Genomic DNA, 24,399 nt, shown 5'->3' with positions numbered 1-24,399 from the left:
CTGTTCTTTGTTCTACAGACCTTTGGCTTATATAGACACAAGTGAACAAGGACATGAAAGAGTCCAGATAGGGTGAATGTTGCACCAAAAGTTTCAGATCTTAAATATCTAATATAATATATCTAATAATAATAAATTTTCCCAGCATATAGCTGTTGTCTGTATCTGTGGCAGGCACGCTTATCACAATTTTATTGTTTTTATGGTGTCTTATTTCCTGTATTGTCAGTAGGCAGAAGTAATTGTATAACATGTTTATGGTTATAGATTACAGTTTTGTATTTTTATAATAGTGATAATTTTATGTAAACCATTTCTATGCTTTTTTTCTGTAAATGTCATAGCAAATAAAAGCACACAATTTTTAGTTTTGATCACAATGTGACCTTTTATGGACCTTAGATACCCTCTTGTAGATTTTATGGCATTTGCTATTTATGTATGAAGGAAATAATTATTTTACAGTGTGTAATAGGAAGTAATATTAGTTTTCTTTTAGTAAGGGTTAGAACTAAGCATTACCAATGACATTATGTAACACAGCTTACAACTAGACTACAGCTAGAATCCAGTCTTTCATAGCTGCAAATGCTTGCTAGCAAAATGAACCTGCGTCCTGGAACCGTTCCTTAATACATCCATGCCTCGGAACACAACCCTTGCGGGGCGGTTTAGATCTTCTCATTGGCTGACGCACATGTCCTTCTCATGTGTATTGCACATATGATTGGCAATTAGAAACCACTGGTTCCTTTCTTCATCGGTGATTGGTTCTTGCCAACGTCAATCAAACGCTAACGCCGTAGCGTGCCCGGAGCGTTTGATGAGACCGATGGTCCCAGGAAGCAGCGCTGCTTATTTTATGTTTTATAGCGATAAAGACGGGGGAAAGCGTTGCATTTCGAGGTCAGGGGGTACAAATGAAGAAAGTGAAATAATGTCAAATAATTTCAGGTTAGCTTGTTGTCAACGTCAGAGCGCTTTTGTTATGATTTGGCGTTGATATCGGCGATGTTTACCGTGCAGCCCGTTAAGTTCCTCTGAAGGGTGGCACAGTAACGTTAAGTGGAGCCTTTAGCCTTCGACTGCCTAAATATTAGGCAGAAAAATACGAAAATTCACATTATTTCTCATATATCGTGTGGTGGCGCCAAGCCAGTAATTGACTCTGGAGCAGGACACGGAGGTAGGTGAAAATGTTTCCCACATAATGCTCTATATTTTTGTGCTGTCGGGTTTTTCAGAGACCCTGCCAGACAGAGACGCAAAAGGGAATATAACGGACGAATAGCTAGCTAACGCCACACAGCAACAAACTATGCCAATGTTTGTATTGTGTAAGTAGCTAACCTTACATTATTAAAGCTTATTGGTATCTGAAAAAAATGAATATTCTCAAGTATCAGCCATCATGTGCCAGGCAGCAGTGATGGATAGTAGGTGGAAGGTAGGTTTGACAGGGTTGCACAAAAAGTTTCAATTTAGGTGAGTTGTGTGTAACGTTAACGTTACGTAGCTTGTTCAAATAACGTTCACGTTACTCCATGCAGGTACACGCGATCTCTGCAGGTGGATGAAGGAAGTGTAACGTTAATCCAGCAACCTTGAATTAAAAGCGTGACAATTACGATTACGGTGGGGTATCGTTTCTGCTTATCGATTCCGGTTTTTACCAATTGTTGATTCCGATCCTTTGAGGGGCAGGTTGAAAACTGATCACATGCTAATACACAGAAAAAAATATTTGTAAAAACTAACACCATTCATGTTCACAATTTACTTCAATACATTTTGTTTATGGGAACTGTAAATTAATTTCATACAGTTCAATTTGGTTTAATAATCTTTTTTTTTCTTCTTTTTTTTCATTCACTGTAACTGTAACCCGCCAAAATGACACAGGGACCCATATATGTCAGGCCATATACAATCAGTCCGTTGCCCGAAAAACGTTACTACGTCTACACTTCTCTCCGAGACTTGGCTCTACTCTGCCCATGTCTCTTAGCACGCTGCACGGAGACCGACACAGGCAGGCTTGTCAACTTCATACATGAAATAGCGGTCAATATTAAACAACATACAAGTTAAAACGCAAAAGAACATACGGTACATTACGTCTCTGAGAAAAACCTACTATTGAGTTGAGAATGATATGTGCATAGTTACCCTGTTTGTAGCGAGTGTGTCGCCGTTGCGAAATAGAGGAAACGCGGAAACCATAGCAGTGATCGGTGCAGCGCGCGGCCAGCGATCCGCTCCTGATGGCGCCGATGTGAACAAACGGATTGGATAACATGGGCGCTGGAATGAAATTGGCACCGCTTTGCAGCTCTTGCGAGGCCAGTGTGTCCCTGGCGTTTGTTCGTCTTTCTCCGTACTACCTAAACAAAACAAAATGTATCGCTTTGCGCAGTGTCATCCCGTCCAGTAAGTGTGCCTTGTGTAGTTGAGGAACCGATAAGCAGAACCAAAATTTACCTGGTTCTTAGCATTCTGGAATCGGTTCTAATTTGGAACACGGTTTCGGTTCCCAACCCTAATTACGATGCACGTTAAACATAAAAATAAGTTATACATTTGACATTTATTTTGTCCACTTTTTAATTTGAAATACATTGACAAAACACATCTGCCAGAATATTTGAAATAAAAGTATTTTTTAGCATTTCTTTTCAATTTTGAAGCATATTCTGAAGTAGGCTATATATTATTACTGGAAAAACAAACACTGTGAATTAGGTAGGATTGCAACTAACGATTATTTTCATTATCGATTTATTTTCTAGATTAATCGTTTGGTCGATAAAATGTCATAAAATAGTGAAAAAAATTTCCATCCCAGGTTCTCAATGTCTAAAGATGATGTCTTTTAAATGTCCTGATACTTTTCACTCCAAAACAGTTTAATATGATTTATAAAACAGAGAAAAGCAGGAGATCTCCATATTTGAGAGGCTGAAACAGCATTTTCTGCCATTTCTGCATGAAAAATTCCTTTAACGATTAATTGACTATCAAAATAGTTGGCGATTTATCTTTTGATTTGTCGATCGACTAATGGATTAGTCGACTAATCGTTGCAGCTCTAGAATAAGGGTATATAATGCCATATGACAAACGATGAAACTGCACAATGTACTGTAAGGGATATTACTGAATAATTTATACCATTCATTTTCCATTATTAGAATGTTATGGTGACTTGAAGCTTAAAATACCAGAACAAGTTGTTTTTTGGGTGTTTTTTGAGCGCTCCATTGCTCTCTCTGGCGTCATGACTGAGCCCTTTCATTCAGGACGGAAAGGGCTTCCTGTTCAGTCCTTGAAGGGTGGAGTGTGTCTTTTGTGACACACATACACACACACATTTTTACACAATGTGGTGGACTGATCCTTCAGTTTTAGCGAGATGAGGCAACATCATCTGAGTTTTAAAACCGTGTTTTATTCAATGTGACCAAATCCTTTACTTTATTTGTATAGAGTATAGTCTTGGCCAGCCAGATTTGGCCCCTGTCCCCTGTTTTAGACCGCATGCTTTAGTCTCCAAATAGTGAGCCTGCTTTTATAATTCTTTCCTTATACAGTATGTGCCAGAGTGTTGTAGCCTTGTATAGCTATGGGGTGGATCTGATTAACTTCAAGCCAAACTGAACCCTTCAGACTGAGCTAGAGGCCTGGCATTTTCCACCTAGGTGGGTACACAAGCACAAAACCCATCCAGGCTCTCAAGGGTGCACATTATTTCCATTGCTCAATTCTCAGCTCCATACAGCAAACTAGTAGACCGGGGGTGGGAGGATGATAATAATGATATTGTAAGCTTTGATTAAATGGCTTTCCAAGATGTCATTCAGAGTCCATAGCCTTTAAATGTCATTAGATCTGCACGTACCACTGAACCTATTCTGTGACAAATCGATAACTATTTGTAATTATATGACACGGGCGCTTGTATTGACGAACCCAGAGAATGACCACTGTCCAATCACTGTTTGTGATTTCACGGCCCACAACTTTACCGTTTTGGCTCACTTTCTCGGTCCACTGTATGCTACCAAAGGACAGACAGACAAAGTTAGCACTTAGCAACTGAAGAGCAAGATATTTTCCTCAGGGGTCGGTAGAGGCGAAAACAGAACAGAAGGAGAGGGAACATGGAATTCTCAGGCAGCCATAAATAAGACTCCAAATTCATGTTTTGAGCATTTTCAATATTTACAACTCACAATATTAGGTTCTGGCTAAATGTCTGTATAGGACTGCTCTTTTCTGAAATTTATTTTTAAGTTAAGTATTTTAATCTACAGTTACAGTGGGACTGCTCGGTTGGAAATCTCCAGTTAGCTTTTAGCACTGACCTAATGTAGCCCTATGGAGTCTGTCTTGTAGCGTTTTTTTTTTTTTTAATTCTTAATTTCGTGATTCCAGCCCTTATTTGGTATCACTGAAACTTTTGGGATTTACATTAATGCTGCCATCAGTCTGGGACTGGCCCCAGACGGGCCCTTGTCGAAAAAAAGATACCTGCCACTTTTCCGGGGGAAACCCTGAAGTGACCTAAATTTGCACTTTGTTGACCATAAAGAACACCCGTCACAGACCACGGATGAATTGTTCATCTGTGTCAGGCTGCTGTGGTAGCTACAGTATGTTCGCTGGCTTCAAAGGTACTGTACATAGAGGTACATAGCTTATGTGCTTTATCTTACGTGAGATCACAGAGAACTGTAGTAAGTCGGCTTTGTGTTTGTCATTTTATTGGCGATCATCATCAGTGGTGTCTACCCTATTTACGCGGAGCTTCCTGTGAGTTTTGTGCTCAGGTAAATCTGCGCAGTCCTCGGTAACTCTACACCGTGATTTGCCAGCGTCACTGTTTTCCACTTCACAGAAACCTCCCAAACCAAGCAGTTTGCAGCAATGATTCATTGATTTTTCTCAGAAGTCAGGAAGTGTCCTGTTGTTGTGGGATTGTTGGGACTGGGATGGAAAAGGGCCGGTGGCTAGACGAAACATGGGTCCTATCTCTGGGCTGCAGGGCTGTTTTATCTCTGTGTGGGCTAATCAAGTCCATTCTGATGGCGTACTGCTGGAATAGTGTGATGTACACATCCACCCTCTTCCTCTTGCCCTCTATTAACACAACATGGTCATGTTGATATTTTATTAATTTAGGAAGAAGATAATTAAACTTCCCCTCATTAATTTACAACAAGAGAATACGTTACAGATGCATCGTTGCATTTCAAGTGTTGCATACGGTAAATTAGCCTACTTTGGATGTCTCGTGAGCTAAATCGGGTATCACTGTCAGTCACTGTGTCACCAGCCAAAGCATTAAGAGTTTGTTGTAGCAACCAACGTAATAACTCAGATTTATATGGCGCATTTCAGGAAACCCAAGAAGTACAGGGGGACACGGGGGAGGAAAATAGTAGGCCAACACAAACTAAAAGGAATAAAACATCTGGAAGGGGGACGTCATTTAATGTCGGCTACTGTCTACAACCACATTGCGCAATCTAAAGTTATTTCATGAATGAAGTAGACATATTACATACCTGAGGACCAATTCGGGGTGGGTTTTTAATCATTTACGATCCCGTAATTGTCTCCCATCTGTTAAAAGCCCAACCGAAGTTGACTCGCATTATTGCCCATCGTCTGCCCCTTTCCCTTTTTTTTTTTTAGCTTTTTAGTTCTTTGTTTAATTTCCTTCTTTTCTGTGATGGCCCTACCCCAGTATAAAGAAATCTCCTGCTACCCTTTACCTGGCTGGATACACTAACACAGGCTTTTCCAGTGTTACGCAGAAATCTGTGACCCTTCAGAATGTGTAACTGTAGAGCCATCTACCTGCCGCACAACATACTGTGAAAAACGCCCTACCGATTGGAAGTGCAGCACGCGTTTTCTTAAAAATTGCGATGGAATATACGGGATATTTATGCAATTTTTATGCAATGAAATTGTGGGAACTTGCAAAAAACTGCGGGAACTTTCAAAAACTGCGGTTTGATTTTTTTTTTTTTTACTTTATTTCAAAAAATAGTTTACAGATATTCAGTCATCGCAATACGTAAACAAATAAGATACAAAAATATATACAAATAATATAATATGAAAGTACAAATAAAAGTAATAGTCTAAACAGAGGTAAACAAAAGATACAAAAGAGACAGACTTTCAAAAATCGTTAATATAGACAGCAGGAGCACTTAAAGAAATTTGAGTAGACATCAGATATTAAGATAGCTTTCTTATTGGATACCAACTTAAGAGACTAAAGTCAGAGAATGTCTAATAAGGGTAGAACTTCCACTCTCGGGAAAATTCCGGGTTGGTACAATGGGGCTAATAGGGAGTGAGATAGGGAGTGAACAGGCTCTCCATAGACAGACTCTGCTAAAGTCATTGACATATATATTAAAGTACATGTCAAATTCAACCTCCTGCTTTTCGATGATGTTCACGTCGCATAATTACGTCACTTCATAACGTTCCCATGGCAACAGGGGACAATGGCTGCTCTTGTGTGAAGTAAATTCAACATTTTTTTCAACTTTCTGCTAAGATATATTACGTGACTTTTTTGCAACGAAAATGCGGGGATTATGAAATCATGCAAGCCCCGCATATTTTGCGCGGAAATTGGCAATTTATGCGGAGAAAGTGCGGCGTATTTGAAAAAATGCGGCCCCCGCATAAATATGCAGACTTTGGCTGATTATGTATTGAATTATGCGATCGCATAATCGCGTTTTTCTGGAGGGATTGGAAAGTAGTTCCCAAATTGCCTGGGAGAGATCAATCCTTTCACTAAAGTGCTGTTCCTATGTGTTGGGTTCTTGAAAATGAATGATCCTTAGATCAGTTTGATATCAGAGATGTGTAAAGATGCAAAATGAATGCATACTGAGAACAGTTTCCTCTATGTTGATTGGCAAGTGGCGGTCCGCCACGGTTAGATTTCTCCCGCCACGGTATCAGAAATATATATATATATATATATATATATATATATATATATATATATATATATACACATACATACATACATACATACATACATACATACAGTGCCTTGCGAAAGTATTCGGCCCCCTTGAACTTTTCGACCTTTTGCCACATTTCAGGCCTCAAACATAAAGATATAAAACTGTAATTTTTTGTGAAGAATCAACAACAAGTGGGACACAATCATGAAGTGGAACAAAATTTATTGGATATTTCAAACCTTTTAAACAAATAAAAACTAAAATATTGGGCGCAAAATTATTCAGCCCCCTTAAGTTAATACTTTGTAGCGCCACCTTTTGCTGCGATACAGCTGTAAGTCGCTTGGGGTATGTCTCTATCAGTTTTGCACATCGGAGACTGACATTTTTGCCCATTCCTCCTTGCAAAACAGCTCGAGCTCAGTGAGGTTGGATGGAGAGCGTTTGTGAACAGCAGTTTTCAGTTCTTTCCACAGATTCTCGATTGGATTCAGGTCTGGACTTTGACTTGGCCATTCTAACACCTGGATATGTTTATTGTTGAACCATTCCATTGTAGATTTTGCTTTATGTTTTGGATCATTGTCTTGTTGGAAGACAAATCTCCGGTCTCCAGTCTCAGGTCTTTTGCAGACTCCATCAGGTTTTCTTCCAGAATGGTCCTGTATTTGGCTCCATCCATCTTCCCATCAATTTTAACCATCTTCCCTGTCCCTGCTGAAGAAAAGCAGGCCCAAACCATGATGCTGCCACCACCATGTTTGACAGTGGGGATGGTGTGTTCAGGGTGATGAGCTGTGTTGCTTTTACGCCAAACATAACGTTTTGCATTGTTGCCAAAAAGTTTGATTTTGGTTTCATCTGACCACAGCACCTTCTTCCACATGTTTGGTGTGTCTCCCAGGTGGCTTTTGGCAAACTTTAAACGACACTTTTATGGATATCTTTAAGAAATGGCTTTCTTCTTGCCACTCTTCCATAAAGGCCAGATTTGTGCAGTATACGACTGATTGTTGTCCTATGGACAGAGTCTCTCACCTCAGCTGTAGATCTCTGCAGTTCATCCAGAGTGATCATGGGCCTCTTGGCTGCATCTCTGATCAGTCTTCTCATTGTATGAGCTGAAAGTTTAGAGGGACGGCCGGGTCTTCGTAGATTTGTAGTGGTCTGATACTCCTTCCATTTCAATATTATCGCTTGCACAGTGCTCCTTGGGATGTTTAAAGCTTGGGAAATCTTTTTGTATCCAAATCCGGCTTTAAACTTCTCCACAACAGTATCTCGGACCTGCCTGGTGTGTTCCTTGTTCTTCATGATGCTCTCTGCGCTTTACACGGACCTCTGAGACTATCACAGAGCAGGTGCATTTATACGGAGACTTGATTACACACAGCTGGATTCTATTTATCATCATTAGTCATTTAGGTCAACATTGGATCATTCAGAGATCCTCACTGAACTTCTGGAGAGAGTTTGCTGCACTGAAAGTAAAGGGGCTGAATAATTTTGCACGCCCACTTTTTCAGTTTTTTATTTGTTAAAAAAGTTTGAAATAGCCAATGAATTTCGTTCCACTTCATAATTGGGACCCACTTGTTGTTGATTCTTCACAAAAAATTACAGTTTTATATCTTTATGTTTGAGGCCTGAAATGTGGCAAAAGGTCGAAACGTTCAAGGGGGCCGAATACTTTCGCAAGGCACTGTACATACATACATACATACATACATACATACATACATACATACATACATACATACAAAAAGCCGTCTATCAGCAGTGATTGTAAAGAGCGAGTCGACGGAGAATAGCGCAGACAAGCGCTTCACAACGCGAGTGGGCACGCGCGCCACTCGGAGAAAAGGGAGAAAGAAAAAAGAGACAGGCTGTCCGGAGGACCCGGTTGAGATGGCATGTGTGCATTCTTGACAACTTTAAGTCGTATAACTTATATTGTCAGTTCATTTAAGCCTGTATTAGTCTATAGTTCGCAAATTTTAGTTTCACCTTCACCTGCTAGCTAAATTGCACGTGGCTGTTGATTCAATACAACGCCCTTGATATCATATCATGGCCTAGTAGGCTGGCTAAACCGTGTTTATTTCATACATTCATGAAACATTTTGGGGGAAATTCATTCAACATAATTCACAGCCAAATAACAATTAAAATTATGTTATTTGAACATTTATAACCTAACCTAACCTGGCAGGCACTGCCTCCGATTTGGTGTCTGCTGCGGTGCGCAACTGCGGTCAAGCCAGCCGACACTCAGATCTCCGTGGTCAAATCAGCCGACACTAAATTTGTACTGCGCTCTTATAACGGTACGCGTGGTCAATGCATTCAAACGGCCCAGATCGAGTAGCGAAGTTAGGGAGATGATACACATGGGACTACTTCCGGTTTTCAAAATAAGGTGTTAATACAACGTACATTTCAAAACTAGATTAATGGATTATATTCACCTTAAGTAAAATATATGTAACCTGTGCCTGCCCTTTATACAAAACAAATAAGTAAATTGTGACAGGAATGTATATTTTGAGTTTCACAAGAATACAACATTATCAAGGAATAATTCCAGACAATGATTTTTGTCAGGGGACACCTGTAAAAGTCCCATATTTCTAGGGTAAAATGACGTCAAATCTGAAACTTAAGGTGCCATAAAAAGACTTTGGTCCATAGTTCCAGGCAATGACTGACATATTTGAGTAGAGGACATCTTTGACTACACCCATACTGAAAATCAAACAATATTACTGTATAATTTTGGAGATTTTTGGAAGCAAAGTCTGATACTTCTGTTGTAAACCGAGTCATAATACGAAATTGGAGGTGCCATAAAAAGACTTTGGTCCATAGTTCCAGGCAATGACAGATATATTTGAGTACAGGGCATCACTTAATACTATCATACTGAAAATCATACAATTTTACTGTATAATTTTGGAGATTTTTGGAAGCAAAGTCTGATACTTCTGTTGTAAAACGAGTCATAATATGAAATTGGAGGTGCCATAAAAAGACTTTGGTCCATAGTTCCAGGAAATGACTGACATATTTGAGTAGAGGACATCCTTGACTACACCCATACTGAAAATCAAACAATTTTACTGTATACTTTTGGAGATTTTTGGAAGCAAAGTCTGATACTTCTGTTGTAAAACGAGTCATAATATGAAATTGGAGGTGCCATAAATAGACTTTGGTCCATAGTTCCAGGCACATAGTTGAGTACAGGAAATGTGGGACTAAACCCAAACCAAACATTTGTACTGCTTAAAATGATTTGCTACAGAAAAATCATAACACTGCTCCATAATTCAAGGAATGATATATTTGATTAAATGCCATCTCATTAGTTGTGATTCTCTGAAAAGTTTTATAAAATATCTTTATCTGAACTGCAATCTGCATATCCGCATTTGCAAATATGAAAGCTGTTAATTGAAATAAATGAATAAATACTGCTGTCTGTGAGTTCTGGTTTTATTTAAAGTTGACGAAAGGTACAACAACACTCTGTTGGAAGATATTTGTCTCCAGATTAAATTCTTTAACCTTCTAACAGTAAAAAATTACAGATTTATACATAAATATGGCATTTTTGTCAGATTGCCTCAAGACCTTATGATATCCTTCACAAAAGGCATTAGAAGATTCATTTTGACTAGGCTACTTTCTTTGAATTTTAAGTGATTTATTGAACTTGGTCACACTGTTTTTGTTTACAGTAAAAAATATGGGGGGAATATTTATTCATAATTCAAATTGAAAGTACAAAGACAAAATGAAGCAAGATCAAATAAAAAATAGTGTCATTTTAATTCAAAATAGTATTATTTTACTACGCTACTAGGAAAAATCATGCCATAATTAAATGCGAAATGTAAAAGCTTAATGGAAATACTAAAATTAAAATCTCAAATAGAAAAAAAAAATTATTTTAGCCATTCCCCTTTTATAATTTTAAATTTGACATTTTATCTTTTTAATTTTATGTTTTACATTTGATATTGACATTTTTAAAATTCACCTTATAGATTTCTATTTAATATTAAGCTTTTCATTTAGAAGTGACAGGTGTCAATTTAAATGAGGAGGCGTGGGCCAACGGTTGGTGGGATGGTCTGAAACGACTTACAGCTGACAGATGAAAGTATGGGACTTTGCTTCAAAAAAACTCCAACATTATACAGTAATATTGTTTTATTTTGTAGTATGTGTGTAGTCAAAGATGTCCTCTACTCAAATATGTCAGTCATTTCCTGGAACTATGGACCAAAGTCATTTTATGGCACCTCCAATTTCATATTTTGACTCATTTACAACAGAAGTATTGGACTTTGCTTCCAAAAATCTCCAAAATTATACAGTAAAAATGTTTGATTTTCAGTATGGGTGTAGTCAAAGATGTCCTCTACTCAAATATGTCAGTCATTTCCTGGAACTATGGACCAAAGTCTTTTTATGGCACCTCCAATTTCATATTATGACTATCAAAAATGTTTGATTTTCAGTATGGGTGTAGTCAAAGATGTCCTCTACTCAAATATGTCAGTCATTTCCTGGAACTATGGACCAAAGTCTTTTTATGGCACCTCAAATTTCATATTTTGACTCGTTTTACCCTAGAAATATGGGACTTTTACTTCCTAAAATCTCCAAATTTATACCGTTTAATTGCTTGATTTTAAATATGGGTGCAGTCAGAGGTGTCCCCTGACAAAAATCATTGTCTGGAATTATTCCTTGATAATGTTGTATTCTTGTAAAACTCAAAATATACATTCCTTTCACAATTTACTTATTTGTTTTGTATAAAGGGCAGGCACAGGTTACATATATTTTACTTAAGGTGAATATAATCCATTAATCTAGTTTTTAAATGTACGTTGTATTAACACCTTATTTTGAAAACCGGAAGTAGTCCCATGTGTATCATCTCCCTAACTTCGCTACTCGATCTGGGCCGTTTGAATGCATTGACCACGCGTACCGTTATAAGAGCGCAGTACAAATTTAGTGTCGGCTGATTTGACCACGGAGATCTGAGTGTCGGCTGGCTTGACCGCAGTGGTGCGCAGCTCGGACCGTGCGCCGCTGCCCTTTTTTTCCTCCATAAACTCCGCTCTCAGCTGTGTGCAATGATTCCAGCCAGTTAGCATGTATAAAGTTATATAAACACGTAGACAGCTACCGTCTATGTGTAGGTGTACTGCGCCTTTCACAGAGCGATCGCCCGGTGCTTTTCTTCTGATTCAGAACCATCCACGCTGTAGCCTACGTTACCGACTCTGGCTTTGCCTTCGGCCCATCGGTGATGCATTGCCCACACTTGTTACTCGAGACCGCTAGTTACGTTTCTCTGACAGAGGCTATGATTATTACTAAGCAACCAAAATGCACCTTCAACCACGCAAAAGATTAAAAACAAAACCGCGAAAATCCGAGCGGTCAATATGACAGTGTATGGCCAAAATAGGTCAAAGTGATTGTATTTTCTTTGCCTTTTGTGTAATGACCAGTATATAAAAACTATTTTAAATGAAAATACAGACTCTTTTAGGAAAAGTCAGGTACCAGCAGGATTGTATTTTTTTATTAAGCAACGTTATTACACATATAAATTTCAAAACAGTTCAAAATGACCGTCCTGGCCGTTCTAGTGTAACCCAGCATTGGAGTTATTTTTCCAAAAGCCAAGAAAAATCAAATGCACACTGCAAGGCTGACAACTTTGCCGCTGAGGCAAATATGCAATTAGATTTATTATAAATGGTTTCATACTATAGCCTACTTTGGGTTTCGGTTTCCCTATGAAGAAGTTCTTGTAAAATTAATTTTGTAGACCTACAGTTCCTCAAAAATACAGTTCAATCAAAATGAAATCAAAATATGCCTCATTGTGTGTGAATAGAGGTGAATAAATATATTTGTTTGTGTTGCAGCGAAGTGTCAGTTCTGTGTAATACGTAAAACATTTGCCGGGGGGGCGCGCGGGGGGGTCCGACAGATCTGCCCCCACTGCTAAAAAAAAATCCTAGAGGAAACACTGGAGAAAGATCTGATTAATAAGATTTCACTGATTAGTTCCTGGAATGAAACCCTGCAGACCAGCACAGGATTCCAGTCACAGGGCTATTTTAGAACCAAGGATCCGACTCCCGTTAGTCTGTGGTCAAGGTTTGAGAGCTGCACGCGTTGAAATGTAAACCTTGATAGCACTTGGGTACCTGGTTATCTTGTACACTGAAGGGGAAAAAGTCAAACAAGTAGATATTCCTTTGGATTTGAAAGTCTTAAGGACTTTACATTTAAAGGGCCACTCAACCGATTTTACACATTTAAAATCCGGTAATTCATCATACATAGCACTACTCAGCTCAAGCTCAAAAGTTGTACTAATATTTCTGGACAGCACTTTTTAAAATGAGAAAAAAATAACCCTGATGATGTCGTCACAGTTTGAAAGACATGGATATCTGCCACGAGTGGAGGCTCTAGTGAAAGACACTATCAAATTGCATTATGGGAAGTGTAGGATTTAGCGTTTTTGGTGCTTGAGACACACACACACACACACACACACACACACACAGTAGGGCTGTGCAATTAATCGAAATTTAATCGTGACTATGATTTCTGCTCCCAATGATCACAAAAACAGAATAATCCAGAAAAACAATTATTTAGCTCATTACGTTTTGTTTTTTTTACTCTTGATTTATTTAACGTTTTCCACAGTTTTTTAAGTTCAATAATTGCAACATCTTTCCAGAAGTCGAGTAATCGTGTTAAATTATCGTGATTTCAATATTGACCGAAATAATCATGATTATATTTTTCCCCATAATCAAGCAACCCTAGTGCGTACACACACACACACACGCACGCACGCACACACACGCACACACAGTAATAAAAGTCAGAATATCTTGGGCTTTGCTGCTTCTATTTTGGCCATTATTGTTTTTAACTTTTGCTTGTCCTTGCTAGTACTCCTTTTAAATAGGATATTATATCATATTGGACATGATCTGTGTTGTACAGTTAGTCAGTGTTGATTCCTGTGATTATTGACACACTTTAGAGATTGTAGAGGGCAGACACACAGGTGTAGCTGTCTGTCTTGGTGGGTGGTCCTTGCACTACTGATTTTTACTGGTCAGTTGGGGAGCCAGCACGCTTTAAGTCCTTCAGGTAAAACTCCTCTCTGGCCGGTTAAAATATTTTGTAGAGGACTGAATTGATGGTAAAATCACTGACCAGTGGACACTTCCCACACTAGTAGAAGCAGTGACTGGAATGCTGTGCACAACCTGATGTTGTTTTTGATGTTTGTCTTCCAGGATAGTATGGCCATGACGGTGGAGACTGCAGCTGCACTTCCCATGAGCAATCACACCCGAGAGAGGGTGACTGTGGCCAAGCTGACACTGGAGAACTTCTACAGCACTCTACTCACCCAGCACGAGGAGCGGGAGATGAGGTGAAACTGCCGCAGTGGTTCTATAGCCCGCAGTATACCTGTCGATATGAGGCCAGCAGCCTTTTTCTTCACACAAATGTATAGAAAACACACCCGCCGTGTTGCGCCTGTTGCTCTTCATCAGTAATATTCCAGGCCATGTTGGATTCGCTATGTAACAAAAGCTTTTTTACCTCTTACTTACTGGACGTCGTACTTTTAAAGTGCCCATATTATGAAAAAAACACTTTTTCTGGGATTTGGGGTGTTCTTTTGTGTCTCTGGTGCTTCCACACACATACAAACTTTGAAAAAAATCCATCCATGGTGTTTTGAGTGAGATCTGGTTTCTGAATGTGTCCTGCTTTCAGTCTCCTAGTGAGCTGTTCAAAATCGGCCTCGGACTGTGACGTCCCGTCAAATCCGAAATGAAGTACTAACAAAAACCGTGGCAACCACAACTCCCGTTAGCCGGCTAACGCTAACCGCTAGCATGCTACGTCGTTCTCAATAGCAAAGCACTGCTACAACACACACAAGTTCACCATAATCTACAAAAGAACTACTTACATGTGCGCCCTCATTTAGAAGTCTCCCAGCTATTCCTGCCTTGTAACTGACCAAAGTTGGAGAAACAGGCTCTCTTTTACTGTCTCTAGAGTTAGCTAGCTGACATGCTCTACATCTGAGCTACTGCGCATGTGCGAGTGCAATCAAAGATAGTACAGAAGAAGAAGATGAAAAGAGGTCTCACTCTGTAGCTACAACAGAAACCAGGTGAAAAGAGGATCTGCAGCAGGGAGAGAGAGCTGTGCAGTACAACAACAATATGGTGTTTTTTGAAAAGTAAACCTATTCTGGTAAAACCTTAAAATACAGTTATGAACCTGAAAATGAGCATAATATGGGCGCTTTAACACTTGCCTCATGCATGCCTTATACAACCTTTACCCTTGCGCATGAGTTAGTTACCTCAGCTACTCTCTGGGTGTAAATGGAGCTGTTGTTTGAAGCATCAAGTGTCCCACCATCTGCTGAAAAAAGGAAACCCAGCGGTGTTCCATCTCAGGTGTGAGCACGACAAAGCACAACATTGTGTTCTCACATTACCCGAGAGCTGATCTCTAGTCCGGGTAACATGGTTTGGTTTGGCAGCTGGCTCACTGTTTACACGCCAGTATAAACTGACACGGGATTCACTTTCAAGAGCTGACCGATTTTGGGTGATCTAATCCCTCCGTGTCACTCGTATATTTGTGAAGTCACTCGGAGTACAACATTTTTGCTTTTTCGCTGCCCTTAGTCAGATTTGTATGCATTTTTCAAAGCACAATGTTTTCATTGTATGTAATACATTGTATTGTTCATAGGCAGAAGAAGCTGGAGAAGGCCATGGACGAAGAGGGCTTGCCAGATGAGGAGGTAAAGTAGGCTTTGTCTCCTGGTTTACAGACCTCAACATATTACAAGAAAAAGGTGTTGTGTCTTTTTTCTTTCTCTTCCTCTCCGACTTCTTCAGATGTCTTACCGTCTGTCTGTGTTTTGCAGAAAGTAATGCGCCGCTCGCAGCATGCCCGTAAGGAGACTGAGTTTCTTCGACTGAAGAGGACGCGACTTGGCTTGGATGACTTTGAGTCCCTTAAAGTTATCGGACGGGGTGCTTTTGGAGAGGTACATACAAAGAACGGCTGAAACCCTTGCACATTTTAATTGAGAATGTGTGTGATGACCACACATTGACACACACATGTTACATTTTCATTCGCACTCCTTCTGAATTGAACCGTGACGTTGTCTCCTTCAGGTCCGCTTGGTGCAGAAAAAAGACACGGGGCACATTTACGCCATGAAGATTTTGAGAAAAGCGGACATGCTGGAGAAAGAACAGGTGAGAGTATTTGCCTGCACCACAGTTCTCCCGGATGTTAAGACATCCTGTAAGAGCTGCTGCTGCTGATCTCATGCTCTTGTATTGTAAGTGTCTTACGTTTACGTTGCCTGCTGCCTCACTGCAGGTGGCTCATATCCGGGCGGAGAGGGATATTCTGGTGGAGGCGGACGGCGCCTGGGTGGTCAAGATGTTCTACAGCTTCCAGGACAAGAGGAACCTCTACCTCATCATGGAGTTCCTTCCTGGAGGTTTGCACTGCAGTGTGTCCTCTATGTTGATTGGCAAGTGGGGGTTAGATTTCTCCCGCCACGGTATCAGAAATATACACATATACATACACACACACACACACACACACACACACACACATATATATATATATATATATATATATATATATATATATATATATATATATATTATATATTCTCTATCTATCCTACTCGGAGAAAAGGGAGAAAGAAAAAAGAGACAGGCTGTCCGGAGGACCGGTTGAGATGGCATGTGTGCATTCTTGACAACTGTAAGTCGTATAACTTATATTGTCAGTTCATTTAAGCCTGTATTAGTCTATAGTTCTCGCACATTTTAGTTTCACCTTCACCTGCTAGCTAAATTGCACGTGGCTGTTGATTCAATACAACGCCCTTGATATCATATCATGGCCTAGTAGGCTAAACCATGTTTATTTCATACATTCATGAAACATATTGGGGGAAATTCATTCAACATAATTCACAGCCAAATAACAATTAAAAGTATGTTATTTGAACATTTATAACCTAACCTAACCTGGCAGGCACTGCCTCCGATTTGGTGTCCGCCTGCGGTACGCAGCGCAGCTCGGACCGTGAGCCGCTGCCTTTTTTTTCCTCCATAAACTCCGCTCTCAGCTGTGTGCAATGATTCCAGCCAGTTGTAGCATGTATAAAGTTATATGAACACGTAGACAGCTACCGTCTACGTGTACTGCGCCTTTCACAGAGCGATCGCCCGGTGCTTTTCTTCTGATTCAGAACCATCCACGCTGTAGCCTATGTTACCGACTCTGGCTTTGCCTTCGCCCACGGTGATGCATGTTCGCACACATTTGTTACTCGAGACCGCTAGTTACGTTTCTCTGACAGAGGCTATGATTATTACTAAGCAACCAAGATGCATCTTCAACCACGCAAAAGATTAAAAACAAAACCGCGAAAATCCGAGCGGTCAATATGACAGTATGGCCAAAATAGGTCAAAGTGATTGTATTTTCTTTGCCTTTTGTGTAATGTACAGTATATAAAAACTATTTTAAATGAAAATACAGACTCTTTTAGGAGAAGTCAGTTACCAGCAGGATTGTATTTTTTTATTAAGCAAAGTTATTACACATATAAATTTCAAAACGGTCAAAATGACCGTCCTGGCCGTTCTAGTGTAACCCAGCCTTGGAGTTATTTTTCCAAAAGCCAAGAAAAATCAAATGCACACTGCAAGGCTGCCAACTTTGCCGCTGAAGCAAATATGCAATTAGTTTCATTATGAATGGTTTCATACTATAGCCTACTTTGGGTTTTGGTTTCCCTATGAAGAAGTTCTTGTAAAATTAATTTTGTAGACCTACAGTTCCTCAAAAATACAGTTCAATCAAAACAAAATCTAAATATGCCTCATTGTGTGTGAATAGAGGTGAATAAATATATTTGTTTGTGTTGCAGCGAAGTGTCAGTTCTGTTTAATAAGTAAATCATTTGCAGGGAGGGGGGGGTCCGACAGATCTGCCCCCACAGCTAAAAAAAAAATCCTAGAGGAAACACTGCACTGACAACTTAAGATGGATTTGCATTTGAGGTCATCGGTTCTTAGTGTGTTTACTCTCCTTTATGTCGAGTGTTTCTTGCAGTTATTGAGTGTTTTGAATCGCCATTCTGTGACCTGCTAGATGTGAGCAGGACAGACAGACTGACGGACCGAAAGAGAGATGTGTTGAACCTGTTGTGTATTATGTTTCTGTTCTGACCTTGTTGCCAGGCGACATGATGACCCTGCTGATGAAGAAAGACACTCTGTCTGAGGAGGCCACCCAGTTCTACATCGCAGAGACAGTTCTGGCCATCGACTCCATCCACCAGCTGGGCTTCATCCACAGAGACATTAAACCAGACAACCTGCTGCTGGACTCCAGGGTGAGACTCGCAGACTGAAGTTGCTCTGACTGTCAGTAAAAGCATACAGCGTGGTGCGCGTGTGCATGCCGGCTCTCTGCGGGTGTCTTATCAGATGTTTATTTGATCACAGGGACATGTGAAGCTGTCCGATTTTGGCCTGTGTACGGGACTGAAGAAGGCTCATCGCACAGAGTTTTACAGGAACCTGACGCACAACCCGCCCAGTGATTTCTGTGAGTAAAAAATCTGATATTCACTAAAAACGGCAAACATTAATGAAACCAGATTCATACCCAAATGCGTAATAAAGGTAGCCTGGCTCCGCCCTCCTACGTACTTCCGCATTTTCATATACCTTCAGTACGTGGTCTGGGTTTGCGGTATAATCTTGGGTTTTCTCTGGCCAAATCTTTACCGGTCCAATCTGTGAACAGAGGGAGCGGCTGAGAACGATGACGTTGAGGTCGTGCGCTAGTTTGAGTTGTATTTCCGTAATGGCGGTGGAGAAAGATGCGAGCGAAGCCATTCGGGCCGTTGTGGCAACGCTGCAGAATATCCAGAAGTTAAAGCCCGAGCAAGAACCGTCTTTGCTGAGTTTTGTTGGTGGCCATGATGTCGTGGCCCTCCTCCCCACGGGGTTCGTGAAAAGGTAGATTTTCCAGCTCGCTCCGTTAGTGGTGAAGGAGTTGGCTAAGGCGAACGCTAGCGATGCTAACCGTGCGTTCATGGACATCGGAAAAACATTTTTCCGAGTGAAAACGTCATCATTGGCGTCACTTCCTGTGGGAATCAGAGGTGGGAAACTCGGGCTCGAGTTTGCTAACCGAGTTCCCCAGTTGGTGACGCATTGTTGACAACTGACGTTTGATGGAGGCGACTTTGGTTCACTGAACATATTTCAATCACAACAAACTGTTTATTGTGGACGAACGCCTCTGCCAAGAAACATACACAGACATATGTTTCAAATTATTCATAAATAGGCCCATGTATAAAAAAAACACATTATCCGTGTCCTTTCCCGTTGGTTGTCCTGCAGATAACCCAAACAAACACCTGTCCATGTGCTGTTTGGATGCTCGCATAAGGAAACCGCAGCAAATCTTTTGTTATTGTGGCCTCCATGTTTTCACACACCTGCTGCTCTAGGCTACGGCCAACCGTTGGTGGCAGTCAAGCAAAAAGTTGTTATGCCAAACACCAATATAACAGAAGAAGAAGAACATGCATCCCGACCATGTGGCAGTTGGAAAAACAACGTAATCACGGGGGCGGTCCCTGTTATTCCCAGGTGGCATGAACGCGCCATTTGCCGACGTCACTACCACATCCAGAGTGGCTCTGGGCAGATCCAATAGTTTTAAACTTCAACAGAGTACCCGCCTTCAAGGAAGTTAACACTTGTGAGTGGCCAGACTCTCTGGACAAATGAAAGGTACGAGAGTCTGGTAGGACCAGGCTATAATAAAGGTCCCATATTGTAAAAAGTGAGATTTCCATGTCTTTTTTTATTTATTATAAAGCTTGTGGTGCTATATAACTACTGTGAAAGTACAAAAATGCTAAATCCACAGAGAAATGCACACAGCCTGTATTCAGAAACTGTGCCTTTTTAAACGAGCCGTCTGGACTTCCGTATGGTTGTGAGGTCACAACTATACTATATATTAGTACAAAGTGCCGCTACAGTGAAGTAAGAGTCATTCCCCGTCTGCAGTGACGGTACAGAGAGGAACCCAAAATACAAGTATGAACCTGAAAATTTGACCTTAATGTGCACTATAATATGTGGTAACTTTCACCAAAATAGATTTTTACATGGAGACTTTTGAAAAAAACATTCATACATACATTCTTACTGTAACTGTTAAAACTGTAACTGTTTACCTAATCACTCTCTTTTCCTCTCTTTACTTTCCTGCATCTTGTAGCCTTTCAAAATATGAACTCCAAGAGGAAAGCAGAAACCTGGAAGAAGAACCGGAGGCAGCTGGTAAGGCAAAGCAGGGTTGCATTTCACGAAAGGAATGTGTACGAGTAAGAAAGATGGAATTGTAATGGCTGCAACATGCAGAAGAAAAATCCCTAATTTAGCTGCAAAAATTGACACAGCAGCCTCTACATCCTGGCTAATGTACGTAACGTAACTTTATGTAAATTATCAATCTGAATGAAGCAAGTTTGACTAATCAGTTTTACTGGTTGAATTTAATAATTTTGAATATATATATATTCCAACCCAGAGCCCTCACCATTTTATTTCTCTGGCCCTCACCTTTCATCTTTCTGTGTGACTCGCAGGCTTATTCTACTGTTGGAACGCCAGACTACATTGCTCCGGAAGTCTTCATGCAGACGGGATACAACAAGCTGTGTGACTGGTGGTCTCTGGGTGTCATCATGTATGAAATGCTCATCGGTAAGCATGCATTTGTCTTTGTGTAAGACAGACACCGAGAATTGAATGAAATACATATGGAAAATGGAAATCACAGATATTTGACCTAGTTGTTCAAATGTTAATACATTTACAAATATTAAACAATGTAGATGTCAAAAATTTAAGTAATGTGTGAAATGACTGAATGTTCGCTCTACTGTACACAGGAACAGTACAAGTTTGTCAGTTACAGTAGATGATTTGCAAAATTTATTTGACACGTTACATGGCAGATGTAGACACCATAGTAAACCAAAAGTCAGTGGATTTTTGCATGTAGTATTGCTGTATACCACCAGTGTTTTGTTTCTTTTGTTTTTTTTGTTAATGCTTATTGGCTGTGTTCAGGTTACCCACCCTTCTGCTCTGAGACGCCGCAGGAGACATACAGGAAGGTGATGAACTGGAAGGAAACCCTCGTCTTCCCCCCTGAAGTCCCCATCTCAGAGAGGGCTAAAGACTTAATATTAAAGTATGTAAAGATGCATTTTTATTTTTAGTTGTATATATTTTTTATTACAAACTCACATGACAGCCACATGCTGAACACATAGGTGTTGAAAGTGTGTGTGTGTGTGTGTGTGTGTGTGTGTGTGTGTGTGTGTGTGTGTGTGTGTGTGTGTGTGTGTGTGTGTGTGTGTGTGTGTGTGTAAAGGTTTGTTGGACAGTTGTATCATCCGTCTGCTGTTTGTGTATTTCAGGTATTGCACCGACGCTGAGAACAGGGTTGGAGCTGTGAGTGTGGACGAGATCAAGAATCACCAGTTTTTTGAGTCTGTGGACTGGGAGCACATCAGGTACGTGAACCCGAAGCCCCTTTTAGACATAAATGTGTTGGCAATTTAACATGTTGGTCTCATGTTTGAATAATACTTTTACGTTAAAGTCAACGACTTGACGCAAATGAAAAAAACAAAACTTCACTTTAAGACGTACAGTATGCCTCATTTCCGCTGCATGGTTTGGCTTGATTCAACTCACTTTCTGTACCAGTACTTTTTTATTTATTTATTTTTTTTTTTCTCACCCGTTTTCCATTGCAGATAGTACCCTACTGCCATAACGTCATCTTAAACGCGTCACCCGCTGGTACTTTAATCAGCAACCAGAGGAACGTCTGCACTTTGTACTTTGCACAGTAGGCAGGCTGACATTTTGTAATCCCTAAATAAAAAAAAATTGCGGTCGCTATTGACAGTAGCTTGGCTATTTAAATATCGGGGCTTTGTGCGGGATGTTGCATGTCGCGCTAGTGACGGTCAGTGACCGAGCTGCTACCAAAAAAAAGTACCAGGTGCTAATAGAAAACCAAAAAAAAGAGCAGTTCCAAGCGAGTTGAGTCGAGCCATGCTGTGCCGTACCATGCAGCGGAAATGCAGCAATATATGTTACATATTACATGTCTGAAATGGGCTCCTCTCACATTAAAGGTGACCCTGCTCATGCACAAAGCAGTATGATGAAAATGCCATTATTCAGCTAAAATGGATAGGCGCACATGCCTCATTTTATACTTCTTATTTCTGTGTTCTTATGTCCTTCTCAACCCTCCATGTTTCTGTCCGTCTTGCCTCCGCAGGGAGCGGCCAGCAGCCATCTCCATTGAAATCAAGAGTATCGACGACACCTCAAACTTTGACGACTTCCCCGAATCCGACATCCTTCAGCCAGGTTCGTCTCATGGGATATTTTGCTAGCCGCACTGCAGCAAACATCCCTTACTGGGGAAACATTAGCCTCTGCTCCGATTCAGACAGAGCATGACCACAGATGAGACATCACGATAGATGATTGAAATGGAGTCTCAACAATGCTAATGATTAATAATAGAATGGCTTTGAACGGCCCCAATTTTCATTATATGATCTGCAGTGCCTGCAAGTAGCAAAATAATAACCCCTCCTTTTGGTATGTGTGTTTTTGTGTTTATTAACAGCCAATGCAACGGAGCCAGATTTCAAATCGAAGGATTGGGTGTTCCTCAACTACACGTACAAACGCTTTGAGGGTCTGACTCAGCGAGGCACCATCCCCACATACATGAAGGCAGGGAAGGCCTGACACGGGGAGACAGGGTTGCGGAGGAAAAAAAACAGACGTTTACGGACACAGGGTCGGGCCGTGGAGCCCCGCTGGCGCTGAAGGCTGCGCTGTCAGCCTCTCAGTATAAATTTAACCCTCATCACAAGTTATTTAGGTCTGCTCAGCCGCCGCAAGAACGCCAAGTGCTTGGAAAATTAAGGAGCGTTACCGCATTACCTCGGTTGTTCGTATCGTATACACGTGACGTCTTTAGCCATAGCTCTCAGGCCAGCTCACTAACTAGGGCACTAAATCAGCATACCTGCATGTTCAACAGCATATTGCTTCTGGAGAGGACTTTCTACTGCCCAAAGGCAACTGTTGGAATGAGGATTAAGTACAAATCCCTGCTTGAACATCTTCACAGCGATAGTTTCTACAGCACCCTTGTGGCTAAATTAGCTCTGATGCAAACATCATTTCAAATACTGAAGACAAGCTCTATACACTGTAGTCAGAAAGATTAGTGAGTAAGAACAGGTATCGCTCACTTGTTCTCGCCCATACTGTTATACTCTGTGGATTTTGAAGGAAAGTTCCAGCATGATTTTTAGGGTTTTGGCTCACTTTTGGCTTTGTATTCAAGAGTTGCTCCCACTAACAAAGATAGCATCCATTTAAAAGCGCAACGTGTGAAAATCTTTCATTTCAATTTCTTTCTAGCAGTGAGAAGCATCTTGTTATGGCAGTAGAGCCCGGTGAAACCTCAGCATCAGCTTTTCTTTATGTGAAAAGAGACAACTGCTGGGGATTGTGGTGGTGCTAGTTAGCACAATGCTAGCGGATCCCAATGGAAGCTCAATTGGCATCACATTTGTAGAGAAAAAGTTGAGAAAGTGAAGGGTGACAGCATTGTATTGCTATGCCTTAGGTTTAAAGACTAGGCTTGTAGACCAATGTTTAGCCATGCTAGCGGTGAAGCTATTAATATTGGATGGATCGCCATGGCGTTTGGTACCCGCATTCATGTACCCGCCAAGATGAAATGTAATAACTTTGGTGATCCTCTAGCACCACCAGCGGGTCATAATGTCCAATACTTTGGTTTGTGACCAAATATATGCAAGCCATGATGTCTTTCTCTCTCTCATGGGTGGGCCAAATTCTCTGGGCGGGCAAAGCAGAGAAAGGGGAGGTAACCTTGCTCCTTATGACCTCATAAGGAGAAGATTCCAGATCGGCCCATCTGAGCTTTCATTTTAATTTTTTTCGCAGGCAGAGCAGGATACCCAGGGCTCGGTTTACACCTATCACCATTTCTAGCCACTGGGGGACCATAGGCAGGTTGGGGGAACGCATATTAATGTTAAAAAAACCTCATAAAGTCAAATTTTCATGCCATGGGACCTTTTTAA

The 24,399-nt window shown here is 40.7% G+C and overlaps 1 protein-coding gene across 1 annotated transcript; it reads left to right on the top strand.

Moving 5' to 3' along the window:
* Window positions 1-781: 781 nt before the first annotated feature.
* On the top strand, window positions 782-24,144 carry LOC120553384 (serine/threonine-protein kinase 38-like). The gene is made up of 14 exons (XM_039791727.1): window positions 782-1,186; window positions 14,363-14,502; window positions 15,852-15,903; window positions 16,030-16,152; window positions 16,286-16,369; window positions 16,497-16,620; window positions 18,386-18,540; window positions 18,653-18,755; window positions 20,454-20,515; window positions 20,824-20,941; window positions 21,311-21,434; window positions 21,664-21,759; window positions 22,542-22,633; window positions 22,899-24,144. The coding sequence occupies exons 2-14, from the start codon at window positions 14,369-14,371 to the stop codon at window positions 23,021-23,023; spliced, it is 1,392 nt and encodes a 463-aa protein (XP_039647661.1). The 5' UTR covers window positions 782-1,186; window positions 14,363-14,368; the 3' UTR covers window positions 23,024-24,144.
* Window positions 24,145-24,399: the final 255 nt, after the last annotated feature.

This window comes from Perca fluviatilis, chromosome 23 (assembly GCF_010015445.1).
Source record: "Perca fluviatilis chromosome 23, GENO_Pfluv_1.0, whole genome shotgun sequence".
Classification (NCBI taxonomy): Eukaryota; Metazoa; Chordata; class Actinopteri; order Perciformes; family Percidae; genus Perca; species Perca fluviatilis.
Note: the sequence above shows the minus strand (reverse complement) of the source record. Positions and strands in the feature narration are given on the sequence as shown.